The sequence below is a fragment of the Leptonychotes weddellii genome, chromosome X (genome assembly GCF_054177405.1).
Source record: "Leptonychotes weddellii isolate Sample4059 chromosome X, ASM5417740v2, whole genome shotgun sequence".
Classification (NCBI taxonomy): Eukaryota; Metazoa; Chordata; class Mammalia; order Carnivora; family Phocidae; genus Leptonychotes; species Leptonychotes weddellii.
In genome coordinates, this window is record NC_138385.1 from 35,387,585 (window position 1) to 35,408,735 (window position 21,151).

General features: G+C 35.0%; 1 protein-coding gene across 2 annotated transcripts in view; it reads right to left on the bottom strand.

The window, feature by feature from the left end:
* The window catches only part of RADX (RPA1 related single stranded DNA binding protein, X-linked), an 81,135-nt gene that overhangs the window by 12,238 nt on the left and 47,746 nt on the right, over window positions 1-21,151 (bottom strand). For both annotated transcript variants that reach the window (XM_081808470.1, XM_081808471.1), the window contains exon 12: window positions 5,391-5,681. In XM_081808470.1, coding sequence (XP_081664596.1) covers window positions 5,391-5,681 — 291 coding nt within the window. The remainder of the gene's footprint in view (window positions 1-5,390; window positions 5,682-21,151) is intronic.

A 21,151-nucleotide genomic window follows, 5' to 3' on the forward strand; every position in this document is an offset into this window, starting at 1 on the left:
GTAGGAAGGGAAAAATGAAGGGGGGGAAATTGGAGGGGGAGACGAACCATGAGATACCTGGACTCTGAGAAACAAATTGAGGGTTCTAGAGGGGAGGGGGGTGGGGGGATGGGTTAGCCTGGTGATGGGTATTAAAGAGGGCATGTGTTGAATGGAGCACTGGGTGTTACATGCAAACAATGAATCATGGAACAGTACATCAGAAACTAATGATGTAATGTATGGTGATTAACATAATAAAAGTTTTTTAAAAATCCCAAAAAAAAAGATTCTCTCTCTTCCTCTCCCTCTGCCCCTCCCCCCCAAAAAAAGATAAAATGTAATCCTTTCCTACTACCTTACTCTCCGACCCCTTTCTAGCATTTATCACCATCTCTTTTATCAGCAAGCTCTTTTATTTGTTGTGCTCACTCACTTAACCTCGTAACCTCAGGATCTAGAACAGTGCTGGGCACACATTAGATGCTCAGTAAATACTTGTTAAATCAAGCAAATGAATGTATGTTTGTGCATTTTTTACCCATAATTTTCAAATACTAGACTTTAAGATATTTGTGCATTATGTGTTCAAATATGAATTCATCTGTATTCCTATTACCAAAGGAGAGGAACACAAATATCCTTCCCACAGTGTACATACATATGCACTTCAATGGTGACTTCCTGTTTATGTGTTATTTCAGTAACTTACACCTTACTGTCTAGGTAAATGTGATCATATATCTGGACTATATTCAAAATTATAGGAAAATATAAGATCAAACAAGTAAGCTCATTATTCTTTTGTAATGTGTGTTATATGCAATTTATATATCTTCTTCCTCAATTCTTTGTAATCACTGAATTTCTTTTCCAATAAAAAGTGTGAAAGTGTGTGTATGTGTGCATTGGAGGGGAGGCAATTTATAATCCCGGCACTTAGCACAATGCTTGCAACATACCATATTTTACTTAATCTAAGATGCCACTAAGAAAAATGCTACCAACTGAACAAAGACATGACTTCAATTGTAAGATGCATATCGATTTTCAAAGATGTTAAAATATGGGGAAAATGGGTGTCTTATGATGACAAAATCTGATAGTAGGTGCTTCAGGTTTCATGATTAAATTATAATTAATTATGCAATGAAATAAGGGACAGAATTAAGGTATGGCAACAGTAATCTAGCTTTGGAACCCATATAATCCAGTGTACTGCTCCTACTGAGATACAAGAGTGGGGAAGCCTCTCAGTGGGAAAAGATATCCTGAGGATGTAGCCAGTGAGGGAACCAACAGTGAGAAAACTCGGTGCTACTCAGTTAATGGTTCGAATAGGCTTCAACAAGGAAGGAGGCATATCTTATGGGTAAGAATAATTTGCCCTGAGCCCGCAGGCTAGTACCAAGGAGGGGAGGAGTTATGTTGGCCTCCTTGGTTGCTTTAATAGAAGAAAAAAGTCAAGGTAAGTAAATCCTTATTATTTCAATATAACGACAACATATTGAATTGCTTTGATGTTATAGTTAACATTATTAAAAATGCATTTAAATGCATTTTGCAAAAAAGGAAAAGAACAAACCATATAGAAAACTGGGGGGGGGTTCTCTTGACTTGTAAGAGACAAAGCTGATGACCTTCAGAGGTTTACAAAAGGCTGGCTGAATTATGATTGTTATTACCTGAGTCAAATGCAAATTGAAGGGAGGACTCTTAAGCTTTGATTGACTCACAGCATTTCATGGGTAACTAAATCAGTGTTAGAGGAGTCATGGATATACTAATGCCATCTAGGTTTTGAAAACTGTTTTCTTATATTTAAAGGGGGAATAATTCTTCAAATTAGGAGAGATTGACCAATAGATTTTGTAACTGGGCCTAAAGGTACTGAAAATTTAGTTTGTTACTTCATTCCAGTATCTTCTTTTTGAAATGTGTGTTATTTCATAATAAGCAATGGAATGAGGTTTTAGTGCTTACTAAAAATATCTATTTATTTGAGACAAGTGAGATGACATAGCAAGGATTTTAATACAAGAACCAGCATTTCTGGAATAGGTTTCTGATATTGCAACAGGTTGTTGGGAGCCATTAGAATTGTAGGAAGGAAGATTCATAATTCCATTCAATGTTCTCAATAATGATTCACCCTAGACCAATCAGAGCTAATGATTGTAACAGAGTTGTGGTGTGAATAACCTTTCTGGCTCCCAGAATAAGACACTTCAAAATTACTGGGTCCTCCAGAGATCAGCAAGATACTGCAGAGAAATAATCAATCACTGGAAGATAGTATCAACATAGGTGGACAAACCTCATGTTGGAAGAAATTTAAATATCATATAGATTTATCTGCTTGGATTGGTTTAGCTAGTTTTTTTTTTTGTTTTGTCTTGTTTTTTAAATATTTTTATTTATTTATTTAACAGAGAGAGAGAGCACAAGTAGGCAGAGCGGCAGACAGAGGGAGAGGGAGAAGCAGGCTCTCTGCCGAGCAGGGAGCCCGATGCGGGGCTCGATCCCAGGACCCTGGGATCATGACCTGAGCTGAAGGCAGCCGCTTAACCGACTGAGCCACTCAGGCACCCCTGGTTTAGCTAGTTTTATGTAAAAATAGAGGTCTTTTAGAACAGGGGTCAGCAAACTATGACCTGGGGGTTCAAATCTAGCTTGCACCTGGTTTTGTACAACCCATGAGCTAAGAATGTTTTTTTTACATCTTAAATGGTTGAAAAAAATCAAACGAATATTTTGTGATATGTGAAAATTATTTATAAGCAATTCAAATGTCAGTGTCTATAAATAAAGTTTTATCCAAACAGAGCCATACACATTCATTTATATATTGTCTATGACTGCTTTCACACTAAAACAGCAGAACTAAGTAGTTGGGACAGATACTGTATGGCCTGCAAAGCCTCAAACATTTACTACTTGGCCCTTTACAGAACAAGTGTACCCCCATGTACTGAACACATATAAGGTTGTCTTTCGGTTTTAGGATTATATCTTTTAACAGAGAGTACATTATTAAGAGATGTAATCATCTCTTTTGAGTTCACTGCTCATGCCATGCTTACAAAGGATTGGCCATTTGTCTGGTCTCATAATACAACTTAGTTTCATACTTTCACAAAAGCTGTAATAAGTTCACTACTTTCACATCTGATACTCACCACTTATTTAACCAAAATCTGAGAATATCTGGGGCACCGAGATGGCTCAGTTGGTTAAGTGTCTGCCTTTGGCTCAGGTCATGATCCCAGGGCCCTGGGTTGGAGCCCCGCATCGGACTCCCTGCCTGCTTCTCTCCCTCTCCCTCGTGCTTGCTCTCTCTCTCTGGTGCTCTCTCTCAAATAAATAAATAAAATCTTTTAAAATGCCCCAAATCTGAGAATATCTATACTTCAAGTCCTATTAAGAGAGTAGTATTTCTCAATCTTAATTCTATTCCTGCATACCTGACAAGCAGGGCACATTCTTGTCACTGGCTCTGGTGTAGCAGTAAGTCTCCCTTAGGAAGGTAAGGGACATTGAATAGGCTGCTTCTCTGGAGTGTACCAGAATCTTATGGAGTGTGGGAAGGTCTCCCTCAGTTGATTCTGATAGGCTACCTCTTCCCATCAAGGTTCTATAAGAATCAATGGATCAGCACTAGGTGTTATATGTAAGTGATGAATTGTTGGATTCTACTCCTGAAACTAATATTATACTATATGTTAACTAAAATTTAAATAAAAACTTGAAATATAAAAAAAGAATCAATGGATCAGTACCATTGATCAGGAAAAAAATCCCTTTCTTTCTTCCTGCCAGAAAGTTGACCAAAAATTACTGCCAAATGGTAGTTATTTGCAGGTACCTAGTAATACGTACTTTTTCTGTTTCCTTTTAAACGTTCTGTTTGGTTTTATCCATCTGTGACTTCTTTTTCACTGTTTTTATCCCTGTAAACCACCTTAAGTCCTTGAAAATAGGTAGGACATAAAACAGCATAATTCTAATGTGGACTAGAGCTGATTGGACAGAATGACACATTTGCCCTTTTCATTTGATTCTTGCTTTTAAGTGATGTAAAGAGACCAAGTAATACAGTCTAGTAAAAAGAAGCATTTGAAACAGGTCTGACATGTCTAACAGAGTCAGGGGAAAGTCATACTTTTCATAGATTGTACACATACACACAATCACATGTATGTACATATGTGTGTGAAGAGGCAGAGAAGAGGGAGTGTGAGAGAGTAAAAATGAAAAAGGAATCCTGATAAAAGTCAAGGTAATTCATTCCAGTACTGTAGATGTAAAAATCTATGAACTGCACTTTCTTTCAGCCATTAAATTAATTTGCTAATGACATTTCCTCATTCTTTTATTTTAAGGTAACAAGACCTTCCTTTGAGATACAAATAAACATTTTTCTTGACTCTGAGAATAGCTTATTTTGGCTATGGTTTTATTTTAGAATTTTTTTGTGTACATTTTTCACTCATTGGAAAGAAAGATAAAATTAAATATAAGTTTAAAAATGTGTTGACTTTTTAAAAGTTTTTATTTAAATTCCAGTTAGTTAACATACAGTGTAATATTAGTTTCGGGTGTACAATATAGTGATTCAACACTTCCATACATAACCCTATGCTCATCACAACAAGTGCACTCCTTAATCCCCAACACCTAGTTCACCTATCCCCTCACCCATCTTCCCTCTGGTAACTGTCAGTTTGTTCTCTTAAAAAAAATGTGTTGACTTTTTGTGTGTGTGTGTGTGTGTGTGTATATATATATATATACACACACCACATCTTTTTTTTTTTATTGACTTTTAAATTTCTGTAAGTTCTATGGGCACTTCTCAGTTTTGAACAACCTGAGAAAATCCATTTACTTTTCCTTATGGTTCCTTATAGACCAGGGAAGTTTTTTAGCTTCTTTCTGTTACAACCTGATTTAGTTGAGAATTTAATTTTTTATAGGGGCTAAACAGACCTCTGTTCATAGGAGCTTTTCTCGATTAGTACCCCTTTTCTCTTTAACCTACATTTTACCTTTCAACAGTTCAGATACACTGAGAAAGAGGCAGAGAACATGAGCAAGAAAGTGGAGGCTAAAGAAAAACAAAATCAGTTTTAGAAGTAGTCAGGTAGTCAGGGGTGGGGAAAGTTCCCTTGGTTCCCATTCTTCCCTGCCCAAATACTTTCCTAGGACTTGCCAATATTTAAAGCCCACAATTAGAGCTTAATGTATTCCACAATTAGTGCTCCATTCCTCCCTTAGTTTGAGCTAAACAGGAGCTCTCCTTGGACTTTATTTTTTTGGGGGGGAGCTTAATTTTTTCAAGCAAAATAGTATCATCTATATTGAAAACATATTAAATTAATGATATTCAAAGAAAAGAACACTTCACTTACCTAGGATGGTTACTTCAAAATGTCCAAGGCTCCGGGCACTCTTAAAGTCATCAAGGTTTGGGGGCCTTCCCTCTGGTGGTATGTACTTTGCAGGCTGAGAATTAAACTGCTCAGTAAGAAACTTTCTCTGCTCGAAAATAAATTTCCGTGGAATACTTTCAGGATAAACATGGCTGTAATGCAGGTGATCTATTAAGCCAAACTTTTTCTCTCTCCATAGCTGACTTTCCCACCTATCGCTTATAGTTTTTCTGGCTTTCCCTGCGGTACTAGTACTTGCAATTTCTCGACCTGTTAAAGACACAATGAGATAGACACAATGGACCTGCAAACTAACCAAATCAAGTCATTCAGGACAAAAAAGTACAGATTAATGAGGAATAGTTTAATTAACTTTAAAAATCAAACAGCCACATATAAAATGTAAATTGAATGTCCAAAAGATAATTCTTATTAAAGTGAAGAGAAAACTAAATTCATTTACAAAATAAACTTTTCCTCCAAAATATTAAAAACTGATACTGTTTTTCTCTGTTGCTGGAATTATGAAGATCTGTAATTACCTTCCTTACACTTTTTCTGTATTTTCTAAACTTTTTTTTTTAAACTCTCTTAAATAAACATATATTCCTTTTATATCCAGTGACAAATTCAAGTTAAGTCAAATTCATAACTCTTATAGATGGGACCACCACTCACTATTGGTGGAATTTAAGCTTCTAATAAAATTTGTTAATCTTTGCTAAAAGGAGCCTGAACAGATACAAAATACAGTCTTTTTCATGGATATAACTCTCCTTCAAGAAAGCCACTTATTACATATGATACTCCTCTCAGATCTAAATAACATGGAAAACAAAGAGGGAACTAAACTCAGATGAAAGATCTCTTCAATTCTTGATTGTTTTCTATCAAGTCTATTTATCACTTATGTATAGTTTATCTAACATATTTAGTCTATAAGGCAGAATACAATTTCTCCCCTACACATTATGACATTCATTCATTCATTCTTTCTTTCAGCAAATAATTATTGAGCACTTATTATATATATTCCAGTAACTGTGCTAAAGAATTTGGTAAAATAATATTTTAACTAAATAATACACCCTGGGAACTGAAGACACATGGCAGAATCAGAAAAAACAGATTTTGGAACAAGACTCTCATGTTGTCAGTTCTGCTAGCTGAGACAAACTGACAGCTACTCTGTTTCAGAGTTTACCAAGTAGGTTGCTGAATTGCTTCCTTGCAGGTGGCCTATGCCTTGGTGCTTATTATTATCCTAGCATAAAAAACCTTGCTAAGGCTGAAGGGGGTTTCAATAGCAAAGTTTCAATGTGGTTAATATACCACTTCTGCTTTTGAAACATACCCTATTCCCACACCACCTTCTTAGTTTTTTAAAACCTAGCCAGAGACTTACTAAAAATTTCTTATGGGGTAAAGTACTAGACTGAATTGTAAGAGAAAATAAAGAAGTTGAATACACATTTCTTACTCTCCAAGAATTCAAACCACTGAAATATTACAAAAGAGTTTAATTCAAAATTCAGTTGATGAACACACTTAACTTCCTATAATAATGCTTGATAACAAAAAGGATAAAAAATGTAATTGCACATGAAAAAAGAATGGAATTAATCAAAGCCAAGAGAAAAACTCAGTTAATAGGACTAAACAGAACTGTAGAATGATTTAATCTTTTTTATTTTCTAAAATAGTTCTCCTTTCCCCAAACTAATAAAAGTACATAATTAGAACAATAAGTAGCTTTACAATGACTCAAGTTATAGTGAACATTCCTGACTTATTTGTTCTAAAATATAGCATGCAAATAACAAGTTATAAGCTATTCCAATTTTTAAAAATTAAATAATCATATATACCTTACAGGAAAAAAAAATCCTATGACTGACCCTGTCAAGAATAAGTCAGAATATTTGCTATGCTTTGTTCGAGTGCTGATATCAAGGACTGGCAAGGTACAAATGTTTATTTGAAAAATTCCTCTGAAAAATCCTGCTTTGTTTTTTAGTTTGGTAACTTGGGACTGTAAGTACCCTACCCTGATTATATGTTCACAATTATTACAGATGGATATGAATTCAATACAAGAGATACTGTCAGTCACTGTGAATAACAAGATTTCAAAGGCAATAATTAGGAGACAAAAATACATCTAGAGTTCAGGTTTTTCTAAAAATATGATGGAAAATTATGAACTGGAATTCTTTTATTTTTAGTTTGAATACTACTAAAATTACCATATGAAACACATTATGTTTTTAAGCCTAAGGCACAACAAAGATACAGGTTAATTCCCTAGTAAAATTATGTTTTTGCATATATATATATGTACTTACATATATATATGATTATATATTATAATTATAATAATAACTTATTTTAATGATTCATTTTACCCTAATTTCTGGTGAGAACAGACTTATGTTTTAGTGGGGAAAAATTTTAGTAGAAGACCACATTAAGGTTGTGAGGTAAAAAAAATACAGTATAAATGTATGTATGTAGGCATGGTAATTTTGTTTCTTCACAAAATCTGCTCTGAGCATTTTATTATATAGATAAAAATGATGGGCAGGGGTGTATGGAAGCATTTGGGAGGGTGAGGAGCTATTTTCTTTGCCTCTTCCCCCCTAACTCCACCTTGGTGTAAGATCTACAAGGCTAGAAAAGAACAGGGTATTTTTCACTCAGTAGCAAGTATAAAACAGACTTTTCAAAAACGTGTGTAAGTCAGAGGCTACCTGTAACATTTTATGATCTCAGTAATACTGTTATTGTCATACTCAACAGTGAAAAATTTAAAGCATTTTCTCTAAGATCAGGAACAAGACAAGATACCCTCTCTCATCACTTTTCTTCAATAGAGTACTGGGAGTCTTAACCACAGCAATAAGACAAGAAGAAAAAAAGGCATCCAAATTGGAAAGGAAGAAGTAAAACTGTCACCATTTGTAGATGACATAATATACATATTCCTAAAGTCTCCACACACAAAAAAACCTGTTAGAACTCAAAAACAAATTCAGTAAAGATGCAGGATACAAAATCAATATACAGAAATGTGTGGTATTTCTATACACTAACAACTATCAGAAAGAGAAATTAAGAAAACAATCTCATTTACAATTGCACCAAAGAATAAAATACCTAAAAATAAATTTAACCAAGGTGGTGAAAGACCTGTACTATAAGACACTGATGAAAGAAACTGAAGATGACACAAACAAATGGAAAGATATTCTGTCTTCATGGACTGGAAAAATCAATATTGTTAAAACGTCCATACTACCCAAAGCAATCCACAGATTCTATGGAATCCCCATCAAAATTCCAATGGCATTTTCCACAGAACTAGAACAAGTAATTCTATAAATTTGTATGGAACCACTAAAGATCCTAAATAGCCAGGGCAATCTTTAGAAAGAATAACAAAGCTGAAGGTATCATACTGGCAGATTTCAAACTATACTACAAAGCTATATAGTAATCAAAACAGTATGGTACTGGCATAAAAACAGACACACAGATCAATGGAACAGAACTGAGAGCCCAGAAAGAAACCCACATATATACGGACAATTAATTTATGACAAAGGAGTCAAGAGTATACATTGGAGAAAGGACAGTTGTTTCAATAAATGGTGCTGAAAAAACTGGAAAGTCACATGCAAAAGATGAAACTAGACTGCTAACTTACACCATACACAAAACTTAACTCAAAATGCATTAAAGATTAGAATGTAAGACCTGAAACCATAAAATTCCTAGAATAAAACATAGGCAGTAAGCTCCTAAGGCACTAAGACATCAGTCTTAGAGATGTGTTTCTGGACCTGACTTCAAAGCCAAGGGAAAGAAAAGCAAAAAGAAACAAATGGGATCACATCATACTAAAAAGTTTTTGCACAGCAAAGGAAACCATCATCAAAACAAAAAGGCAACCTACTCAATGGGAGGAGATATTTGCACATATCTGATAAGGAATTAATATCTAAAATACAGAAAGAACTCATACAACTTAACAATTTAAAAAAAGAAACCTGATTAAAAAAAGCGGCAGAGGATCTGAATAGTCATTTTTCCAAAGAAGACATACAGATGGCCAATAGGCACATGAAAACAAGTTCAACACCACTCATTACTAGGAAAATGCAGATCAAAACCACAACAAAATATCACCTCACACCTGTTAGAATGGCTATTATCAAAAAGACAAGAAATAACTATTGGAGAATATGTGGAGAGAAGGGAACCCTCACACATTGTTGGTGGGAATATAAATTGGTGCAGCTGCTAGGAAAACAGAATGGAGGTCTTTAATAAAATTAAGAGTAGATTTACCATATAGATTTAGCTGTTCCAATTCTGGGTATTTATCCAAAGAATACAAAAACACTAATGTGAAAAGATACATACATCCTTATTTTCGTTGTACCATCATTTACAGTATCTCCAATAAACATCTTAGAGCATGTCTCCTTGTGTACCCAACACATAGGTCAGAGGGTATAACATATTTGGTATTGTCAAATTACTCTCAAAAGTAGAACCACATTTATATAAGAAAGGGGAGCATGACTCTTTTTCTTTGAAATACTTACATATCTGCTTATATTATAAAACAAACAATAGAAAAATACATCATAGAATGAATTAAAAAGTTACCTACAGTGAGTGAGAAGGAATCAGGTGCAGGGAAGGGGATAAAAGCTAAACTTCTTTAAATATATATTCTTTTTCTATATTTGACTATTGAACCATGAAATAATTTAGAAAATTGTTTATTTAAATAAAGCAATCCTTAAGCATCAAAAGAAATGAACCTAAATATCTATCCACCATATAACCATACAGAGAGAAATATCACAAGTGGCTTTAATGAATAATAATTCATGTATCCCTAGTTGGCATATTCCAAAGACAAAATAATTGCAAAACAAACAAAACAAACCTTAAATTGTTTATAGTAAAATTGTTGATGCAAATGTTCAGGTGATTATTCTGGAACTGTTTTTATATGTGGTGAGTGAAAGCAAACAAATTACTATGTAATATTCTGATTCTATCATCTCCAGGGTCTTCAGATGCAAGATTCTTGCAGTGGAAAAAAGCCTCTTCTAGCTTTATCTCCTAAGTAAAAATTCTGTAGTTGTGAATTTGAATTGAAAATATAAAAATGAAATCAAGACATATTTTGTCTTAACTAAGCAACCAACCAGTCAGCTGAGTACATTTTCTAGTTCTGTCCACTGCAAAGGCCTAGAAATAATAACTAAACCAATATCAATCAACACCCATAATGCCTAATCTGTAGTTCTTAAATACCAGAGCTCTGTGGAGAAATAGCTGATTCCATGTCTGGGGCAGAAAATGTTCACAATGTGCATGGATATACTTTGTCAAGCCAGATATCAAAAAGCTATTGCAAACCATTAAAGTCATATCAAAAGGACTCATAAGCAAGTTTTCAGAGTTTCCTACTAGCCAAAACTGAAATAGCTTGACCAGTGATGAGGATGGTAATTGTGACAGAAAGAAACACATCAAATATATTTAAATTCATGAGTTTATAACATTATTAAAAATACCCAAAACAAACAAAAAACTAATTGGTGATCTTTGGAAAATTCTAGGCATCCAACTCATTATTTGGAAAATTGATAAAGAGAAAGAATCAAGTATCTATCCTGCCTTTCCTCAATGAATGGTACATTTTAGTAACCAAATAATAAATTAGAAGTTTCTCCTTATAAAGCTATTTCAGCTACTAAATGAAGGAATGATAGAATTAGCTTATGACCACTTTGCAGCCTCTTATGAATTAATGGACCTAAGCATTTATTATCAGCAGCCACTAACAATATAAAGAAACAATAAAACTTTGTAAGTTGAGCAAAATGGCAGAGTGGGCAGCTCAAAGCTTCCATTCCCCACACAGAAACATTAAAAAATATGCAGAAACTGTCAGAAAAGACTTTGTCAGAAATCTAGAAAACAATCAAATGTTTACAGGAACAAAGTGAATGCCAAATCAAGAAAAAGGTCACTTACAGGGTGCTGGGGTGGCTCAGTCAGTTAAGGGTCTGCCTTCAGCTCAGGTCATGATCCCAGGGTCCTGGGATTGAGCTTCCCATTGGGCTCCCTGCTCAGCAGGAAGTCTGCTTTTCCCTCTCCCTCTGCCCCTCCACCAAATTGTTTTAGCTCTCTCAAATACATAAATAAAATCTTAAAAAAAGGAAAAAGGTCACTTAAAAATATTAGGAAAACTTTGTGGAATTTTTACTTGCCTTTGTCCCACCCTCTCCCCAGCAGGGTAGCATTCTTGAAGAAAGCAACCTGCATTTCTAGTACGGGAGCCTGGTCCAAGGTTCTAGAGGGAGCAGAGCAGATGTTATTCACGAATTATTGTGTAGGTCTGTTCAACCTGTCTGGAAGCTTTCTGAAGGACAAATACAAGACTCCTGTCTCTGTTTCACCTAATCTGGAACTCAAATAGGCTGGAATAGCAGTGGTCATTGCTGGAAAACATTAGAAGGTAGACAAACAACCCACAGACACCTGGGGCAGATTACAGTTGAGACATAAACACCCTAAGGCCAGAGAGGAAAAGCCAGGGACAATGTTTTGTTGGGACACTGGTGCATTCAAAAGCATTCCTGTATCTTGGGAAATTTAGAAAGCCAAGTGCACACTCAGGGAAAGATGCATATGCAGAAAAGACCTGAGACCTTAACCTTTCACCCTGGGCTGATTCCTAGGCTAGGTGTAAGTCTAGCTAAGTGCTGAAAGAGAGCCTGAATATAGAGCCAATCTGCAAAGACTGGAAGGCTAGTATCACAGTTTTTAGTTCATGTTATTCAAAGAAATACCTGTCAAAAAAATAGCTTAATACCTGCTAAGTAAAAGAAATTTCAATGATCACATGCAACAAGAAATAGCCAGAAAAAATTCTGGGAAATGTCACTAGACAAATGGACTACTACAACTTTTAAAAATTAATAAACCCTGACAAATCCCGAGAAGAATTTCCACAGTTACCATATTATAATATTTTTATTTCTAGGTTTTGCAAAGAAATCAAAATTATACAAATAAACAGGAAAGTATGGCCCTTTCAAATGAACAAAATAAATTGATAGAAACAGTCTCTGAAGAAGTCTGAACTTTGGACATTTGATACAAACACTTTAAAACAACTGTCTTAAATATGTTCAAAGGGCTAGAAGAAAACATGAACAAAGATCTAAAAGAAACCAGGAAAATAATGTGTGATAAAAGAGAGAATATCAAGACAAAGAAATTATAGAAAGGAACCAAATAGAAATTCTAGAGCTGAAAAGCTAAATAATTGAAATGAAAAATTCACTAGAGGAGTCAAAAGCAGATTTGAGCAGGCAGAAGACAGAATCAGTAAATTTGAAGGTAGTTCATTGACATTATCTAGTTTGAGGAGCAGAAAGAAAAAAAAAGAATGAAGAAAAGTAAACAGAATCTAAGGGACTGGTGGGACACCATCAATCAGACCAATATTCACACTATAGAAGTCTCAGAAGGAGATGAGAGAGAAAGGAACAAACATAATGGCCAAAAAATCCCCAAATCTGATGAAAGTTATGAATGTACCCATCCATAAAGCTCCATAAACTCCAAGTAGGATAAACTAAAAGAGAGCCACACAAGGAAGGTTCTAATCAAACTGATGAAAGACAAAAAAAGGGGCACCAGGAAAGCAGCAAGAGAAAAGTTACTCTTCATGAGTAAGGGAGCCTCATTAAGATTAATAGTAGATTTCTCATCAGAAACCACAAAGCTAAAAGGCAGTAGGATGTCACATTTAAAGTACTGGAAAAAGACCACATCAACCAAAGATTCTATATCCAGAGAAAACAAAGGCAGTGGATGATATATCTAAATTGCTAAAAGAAAACAAATATGTGTAAGCCAAGGATTTTATATCCAGCAAAACTGTCCTTCAAAAATGAGGGAGAAAGTAAGACATTGGAAGATTAACAAAAGCTGGAGGAGTTTGTTACCACTAGACCTACCCTACAAGAAATTCTAACAGGAGTCCTTCAGGTTGACATGAAAGGACACTAGGCAGTAACTTGAAGCTTTATTTAGAAATAAAGATCTCTACTAAAAGTAACTACATGGGCAAGTATAAAAGCCAGTATAATTGTATTTTGAGTTTGTAACTCTACTTTTTATTTTTTACATAAGAACAAACATCTATAAAACAAAATACAATATGATTATAAATCATGTTATAGAGCATACAGTGTATACAGATGTAATCTGTGATAACAGGAACATAAATGGGGGGATGTGAGAGCTGTATAGGAACACAATTTTTATATGCTATTGAACTTAAGTTGATATCAATTCAAACTACATTGTTATAAATTTAGGATGTAAAACTTAACCCCCATGGCAACCACAAATAAAGTATCTAAAAATATATATAAAATGAAATGTGAAGGAAATCAAACCAAGTCACTATAAAAAATCTACTGAACACAAAAGAAGGCAGTAATAGAGGAAATGAGGGGCAAAAAAGGTATAAGAGAAACTGAAAACAATAAATGGCAGAAACATGTCCTTTGTATCAGCAATTACATTAAATATAAATGGATTAAATTTTACAAATGCAGAGACTGGCAAGTGGGAAAAAACAGGCAAATAGATGCTGTCTATAAGAGACTCAATTTAGCTTCAAAGACACAAATAAATTGAAAGTAAAAGAATAGAAAAAGCGATTTTATGCAAATAGTAACCAAAAGGGAGCTGAGGTGGCCATACTAATATCAAAGTAAAATTAAAGTAAAAAAAAAAAAAAACTGTTACAAGAGACAAGGGAGAACATTATATGCTGATAAGAGTCAAGTTATCAAAAAGATATAACAACTATAAATTAATATGCACCTAAAAACACAGCCCTGAAGTATGTGGAAAAGAACTTTTACAGAACTGAAGGGATAAATAGACAATTCTACAATAATAGTGGGTGACTTAGATACAGCGCTTTGAATAATGGATGAATACCTACAGAGAAGGTGAGTAAGGAAAGACAGGCGCAAACAACACTATAAAACAACTAGAACATATATGGAACACTTTACCCAACAACAATGGAATACACATTCTTATCAAAAACCACATGAAACATCTCCAGGATAAACCATGTATCAGGCCAAAAAACAAGCCTCAATAAATTTATAAAGTTTGAAGTTATACAAAATATCTTGTTTGTTTGTTTTCATTATTTTTAGGTTTACTGAGGCATAATTGACAAAACTTGTATATATTTACAGTGTACAATGTGATAGTTTGATATATGTATACACTGTGAAATGATTACCACAATGAAGCTAATTAACATTCATTTCCTCACAGTTACCTTTTTTGTCATAACACCTAAAGTCTACTCTTAGCGAATTTAAAGTATTAAATATAGTATTATTAATTATAGCTGTTATGCTGTACATTAGATTCCCTAGAACTTATTCATCTTATAACTTAAAGTTTGTATCTAATGACCAACTTCTCCCCATTTCACACAACCCTCAGCTCCTGGCAACCTCTGATCTCTCAGTTTTTCTGAGTTCTACTTGTTTAGATTCCACATATAAGTAAGATCATACAATCTTTGTATTTCTATGTGTGGGTTATTTCACTTAGCACAATGTCCTCCAAGTTTATTCGCATTGTCAGAATGGCAAAATTTCCTTTTACTTTATGGCTGAATGCTATTACATTATATATAGATAGACAGACAGATCACATTTTTTTATCCATTCATCAGTTGATGGACAAGAAAGTTGTTACCATTATAGGCTGCTGTGATAATGCTGCAATGAACATGGGAGTGCAGATATATCTGTGATACTATTTTTATTCCCTTTGGATATATACCAGAATTAGGATTTCTGGAGCATATGGTAGGTTGATCTGTGTTCAGTTTACTAAAGGATCTGCATACTGTTTTTCAAATGGCCATATCAATGTACAATTTACATTCCCACCAACAGCACACAAGAGTTACTTTTCTCCATATCCTTGCCAACACAAAGTATCTTCTATGACCACAATGGAATGAAACTAGAAGTTAATAATTGAAGGAAAACTGAATAATTCACAAATATGTGGAAATTAAACAATACACTTGTGTGTGTGTGTGTGTGTGTGTGTGTGTGTACAGTCTGGGTTGCACACCATTAAGGCCCTAACCCCTGACTTGAAAATGGGCAGTAGCTGCAGAGAAAACCTGCATTGAAAATGGGCAGTAGCTGCAGAGAAAACCTGCATCAAATGTGGATTTCTTTATTTTTTTAAAAAGATTGTATTTCTTTATTTGACAGAGAGAGACACAGCGAGAGAGGGAACACAAGCAGGGGGAGTGGGAGAGGGAGAAGCAGGCTTCCTGAGGAGCAGGAAGCCCGATGCAGGGCTGGATCCCAGGGCCCTGGGATCATGACCTGAGCTGAAGGTAGATGTTTAACCAACTGAGCCACCCAGGCGCCCCATGGATTTCTTTAAATAATACACTCTTAAGCAACTAAGAGGTCAAGAAGAAATCACAAAAGAAATTAAAAATACCTGAACATGAGTGAAAACAAAAATACAACATAAAGCTTATGGAATGCAGTAAAAATAGCTATCAGAGGGAAATTTATAGCTGAAATAGTAGAATTAAAAAAGATCTCAATTCAACTACCTAACATTATACTTTGAGGAATGAGAAACAGAAAACTAAACTCAAAGTTAAGAGAAGGAAATAATGATGCTTAAAGCAGACATAAATGAAACGGAGAATAGAAAAATAAGAGAATCTATGAAACCAAAAGTTCATCATTTGAAAGATCAACAGAATTGTTCATCTTTACCTAGACTGACTCCCTAAAAAAGAGAGAAAACACAAATAATTAACATCAGAAATGAAAATGGGATTCATTACAGAAATAGCAAGTTTTATAACAGAATACTATGAACAGTCATATGCCAACAAATTAGATAACCTAGATGAAATAGAGAAATTCCTAGAAATAAATTGCCTAAACTCATTCAAGAAGAAATAGAAAATCTCCACAGATCTATAACAAGAGATTGAATGAGTATTCAAAAATCTCCCAAACAAGAGAAGGCCAACATCAGATGGCTTCAGTGGTGAATTCTTTTTTTTTAAAAGATTTTATTTATTTATTTGAGAGAGAGAGAATGAGAGAGAGCACATGAGAGGGGTTAGGGTCAGAGGGAGAAGCAGAATCCCTGCCGAGCAGGGAGCCCGATGCGGGACTCAATCCAGGAACTCCAGGATCATGACCTGAGCTGAAGGCAGTCACTTAACCAACTGAGCCACCCAGGTGCCCTCAATGGTGAATTCTATTAAACATTTAAAGAATTAATACCAATCCATCTCAAAAATCATCCAAAAAATAGAAGATAAGAGAATATTTCCTAACTCATTTTATGAGGGCAGTATTACCCTGATACCAAGGTCAGATAAAAAAAACCACTAGAAAAGGAAATGACAGACTAACATCTCTTTATAATAATAGATATATAAATACTCAACAAAATCCTAGCAAACCAATTCCAATAACTTCTTCTTTTTTTTTTTTTTAATTTTTTTTATTTGACAGAGAGAGAGATAGCGAGAGAGGGAACACAAGCCGGGGGAGTGGGAGAGGGAGAAGCAGGCTTCCCGTGGAGCAGGGAGCCCGATGCGGGCCTCGATCCCAGGACCCTGGGATCATAACCTGAGCCACAGGCAGACGCTTAACGACTGAGCCACCCAGGCGCCCTCCAATAACTTCTTAAAAAGATTATACACCATGACCAAGTACAATCTAGCCAAGAAATGGAAGGGTAGTTCAACAAAAAAGATCAATAAATATAATACATCACATCAACAGAATGAAGGAAATACCACATAATCATCTTATTTGATGCCAAAAAAGGCATCTGAGAGCCTGAGTTGGAAGGCACATGTGGGAGGAGCACATTCCCTAGCTGAACAGACACTGTGCCCTGGGATGGCTTAAATTATCAGAAACCAGAAAGTTATTAACTAGAAGTTAATAATTACTAAACCAGGAAGGTTTCTGGTAAGTTCTGGCAGGGCAAACATTCCAGAAAGGAGAAAGAAGATGGCAGTGGAGTAGGGAGGACCCTAGGCACATCTTGTCCCATGAACACAACTAGATAACCATGAAATCATCCTAAATACCTTAAATACCCCATAAATAGACCTGAAGACTGACAAAAAAGCGAGAGAAGAGGCCACACCAAAGAAGGAGCAGGAGACATGACTGGCTTTTCTAATGCACAGAAGGCAGAAACTTAGACAAAATGCCAAGATGGAGGAATCTACTCCAAATGATGGAACAAGATTAGGCCATGGCCAGAGATCAAAGTGAAACAGATATAAGTAACATGCCTGATGGAAAATGTAATGCAACAATCATACGGTACCCACTGGGCTTGAGAAGAGAAGACATCAGTGATACCCTTACCACAGAGAAAAAACAGTTAAAAAAGAATCAGTCTGAGATGAAGAATGAAATACATGAGATTGAAAACAGGCATGATGCGATTAGCATTAGGCTGGAAGAAGCAGAGGAATGAATTAGTGACCTAGAAAATGAAATAATGGAAAATAATGAAGCTGAAAAAGAGAGAGAAAGAAGAATCATGCAACAAGAGAATAGACTTAGGGAACTCAGTGTCTCCATCAAACGTAGTAACATTTGTATTACAGGAGCCCCAGAAGAAGAAAAGAGAGAAAGGGGGGAAGAAAATTTATTTCAAGAAGTAATAGCTGAAAACTTCCTTAATCTGGGGAAGGAAAAAGACATCCAGATCCAGGAGGCACAAAACACCCATCAAAATCAACAAAAACAGGCCAACACCAAGACATATTGTAATTAAGTTGGCAAAATATAATGATACAGAAAAAATCTTAAAAGCAGCAAGACAAAAGAAGTCCTTAACTTAAAAGGGAAAACCCATAAGGCTAGCTGGAGATTTCTCAATAGAAACTTGGCAAACCAGAAGGGAGTGGTATAATATCTTCAAAGTACTGAATGGGAAAAATCTGCAGCCAAGACTACCCTATTCAGCAATGCTATCATTCAGAAGAGGAGAAATAAAGAGTTTCGCAGACAAACAAAAACAAAAGGGGTTTGTGAGTACTAAACAAGCCCTTCAAGAATATTAAAGGGGACTCTGAGTGGAAGGGAAAGACCAAAAGTGACAAAGACAAGAAAGGAACACAGAAAATCTCCAGGAACAATGACAAAACAAGTAATAAAATGGCACTAAATACATATCTGTCAATAATCACTCTGAATACAAATGAACTAAATGCTCTAATCAAAAGAAACAGGGTCCTGTATCTCTGAAACAAATAATACATTATATGTTAAAAAAAAAAAAAGAAGATAGCAGGAAGGGAAAAATGAAGGGGGGGAATCGGAGGGGGAGACAAACCATGAGAGACTATGGATTCTGAGAAACAAATTGAGGGTTCTAGAGGGGAGGGGGGTGGGGGGATGGGTTAGCCTGGTGATGGGTATTAAAGAGGGCACGTACTGAATGGAACACTGGGTGTTACATGCAAACAATGAATCATGGAACAGTACATCAAAAACTAATAATGTAATGTATGGTGATTAACATAATAAAATTTAAAAAAAAGATAAAGGGTGTCAGAGTATATAGAAAACCAAGACCCACCTATACACTGCCTATAAGAGACTCATTTTAGACCTAAAGACACCTCCATATTGAAAGTGAAGGTATGGAGAAATATTTATCATGCAAATGGATGTCAAAAGAAAGAGTAGCAATACTTATCTTGGAAAAACTAGACTTTAAACCAAAGACACAAGAGGTGAAGAAGGGCAGCATACATAATAAAGGGAACAATACAACAAGAAGTCATAACACTTCTAAATATTTATGTACCCAACATGGGAGCACCCAAATATATAAAACAATTAATAATAAAGGAACTACTTGATAATAATATGATAACAGTAGGGGACTTTAATACCCCACTTACATCAATGGACAGATCATCAAAACAGAAAATCAACAAGGAAACAGTGGCTTTGAATGACACACTGGACTTAACAGATATATTCAGAACATTCCATACCAAAACAGCAGAATATAATTCTGTTCAAGTGCACATAGGACATTCTCCATAATAGATCACATATTAGGTCACAAATCAGGCCTCAAAAAATACAAAAAGATTGAAATAATACCATGCACCTTTTCTGATCACAATGTTATGAAAATAGAAGTCAACCACAAGAAAAAATTTGGAAAGACCACAAATACATGGGGGTTAAATAACATGCTACTAAACAATGAATGGGTCAACCAGGAAATCACAAAAGAAATTAAAAAATACAGGGAAACAAATGAAAATAAAAACAAAGTGGTCCAAAACCTTTGGGATGCAGCAAAAGCTGTCCTAAGAGGGAACCATATAGCAATTCAGGCCTACTTCATGAAGCAAGAAAAATCTCAAATAAGCAACCAAAACTTACACCTAAAGGAGCTAGAAAAAGAACAACAAATTAAGCCTAAAGCCAGAGAAGGAAGGATATCATAAAGATTAGAGCAGAAATAAATGATATAGAAAATAAAAAACCCCAATAGAACAGATCAATGAAACCAGGAGTTGGTTTATTGAAAAAATTAATAAAATTAATAAACCTCTAGCCAGACTTATCCAAAAGAAAAGAGAAAGGACCCAAATAAAATCACAAAGAAGAGAGGAAAAATGAAACCAACACCACAGAAATACAAACAATTATAAGAGAATATTATGAAAAACTATATGCTATGAAAGAAGTTGAAGATGACACAAAAAATGGGAAGATATTCCATGCTCATGGATTGGAAGAACTAATATTGTTAAAATGTCTATACTACCCAAAGCAATTGAGAGATTTAATGCAATCCCAATCAAAATACCAACAGCATTTTTCAAAGAGCTAGAACAAACAATCCCAAAATTTGTATGGAATGACAAAAGACCTCGAATAGCCAAAGCAACCTTGAAAAAGAAAAGCAAAGCTGGAGGCATCACAATTACAGACCTTAAGTTATATTATAGAGCTGCAGTGATCAAAATAGTATGGTATGAGCACAAAAATAGACACATAGATCAATGGAACAGAATAGAAAACCCAGACATGAACCCACAACTATATGGTCAATTAATCTTGGACAAAGCAGGAAAGAATATCCAATGAGAAAAAGAGTCTCTTCAACAAATGATGTTGGGGAAACTGGACAGGAACATGCAAAAGAATGAAACTGGACTACTTTCTTACACCATACACAAAAATAAACTCAAAATGGATTAAAGATCTAAATGTGAGATCTGAAACCATAAAAATCCTAGAGGAGAACACAGGCAGCAACCTCTTTGACCCTAGCTGTAGCAACTTCTTACTAGACACGTTGCTGGAGGCAAGGGAAACAGAAATAAAAATAAACTATTGGGACTATTTCAAAATAAAAAGCTTCCGCACTGTGAAAGAAACAACCAACAAAACTAAAAGGCAACCATGGAATGGGAGAAAATATTTGCAAATGACATGTCTGATAAAGGGTTAGTATCCAAAATATATAAAGAACTTATACAACTCAACACCCAGAAAATGAATAATCCAATTAAAAAACGGGCAAAAGACATGAATAGACATTTTTCC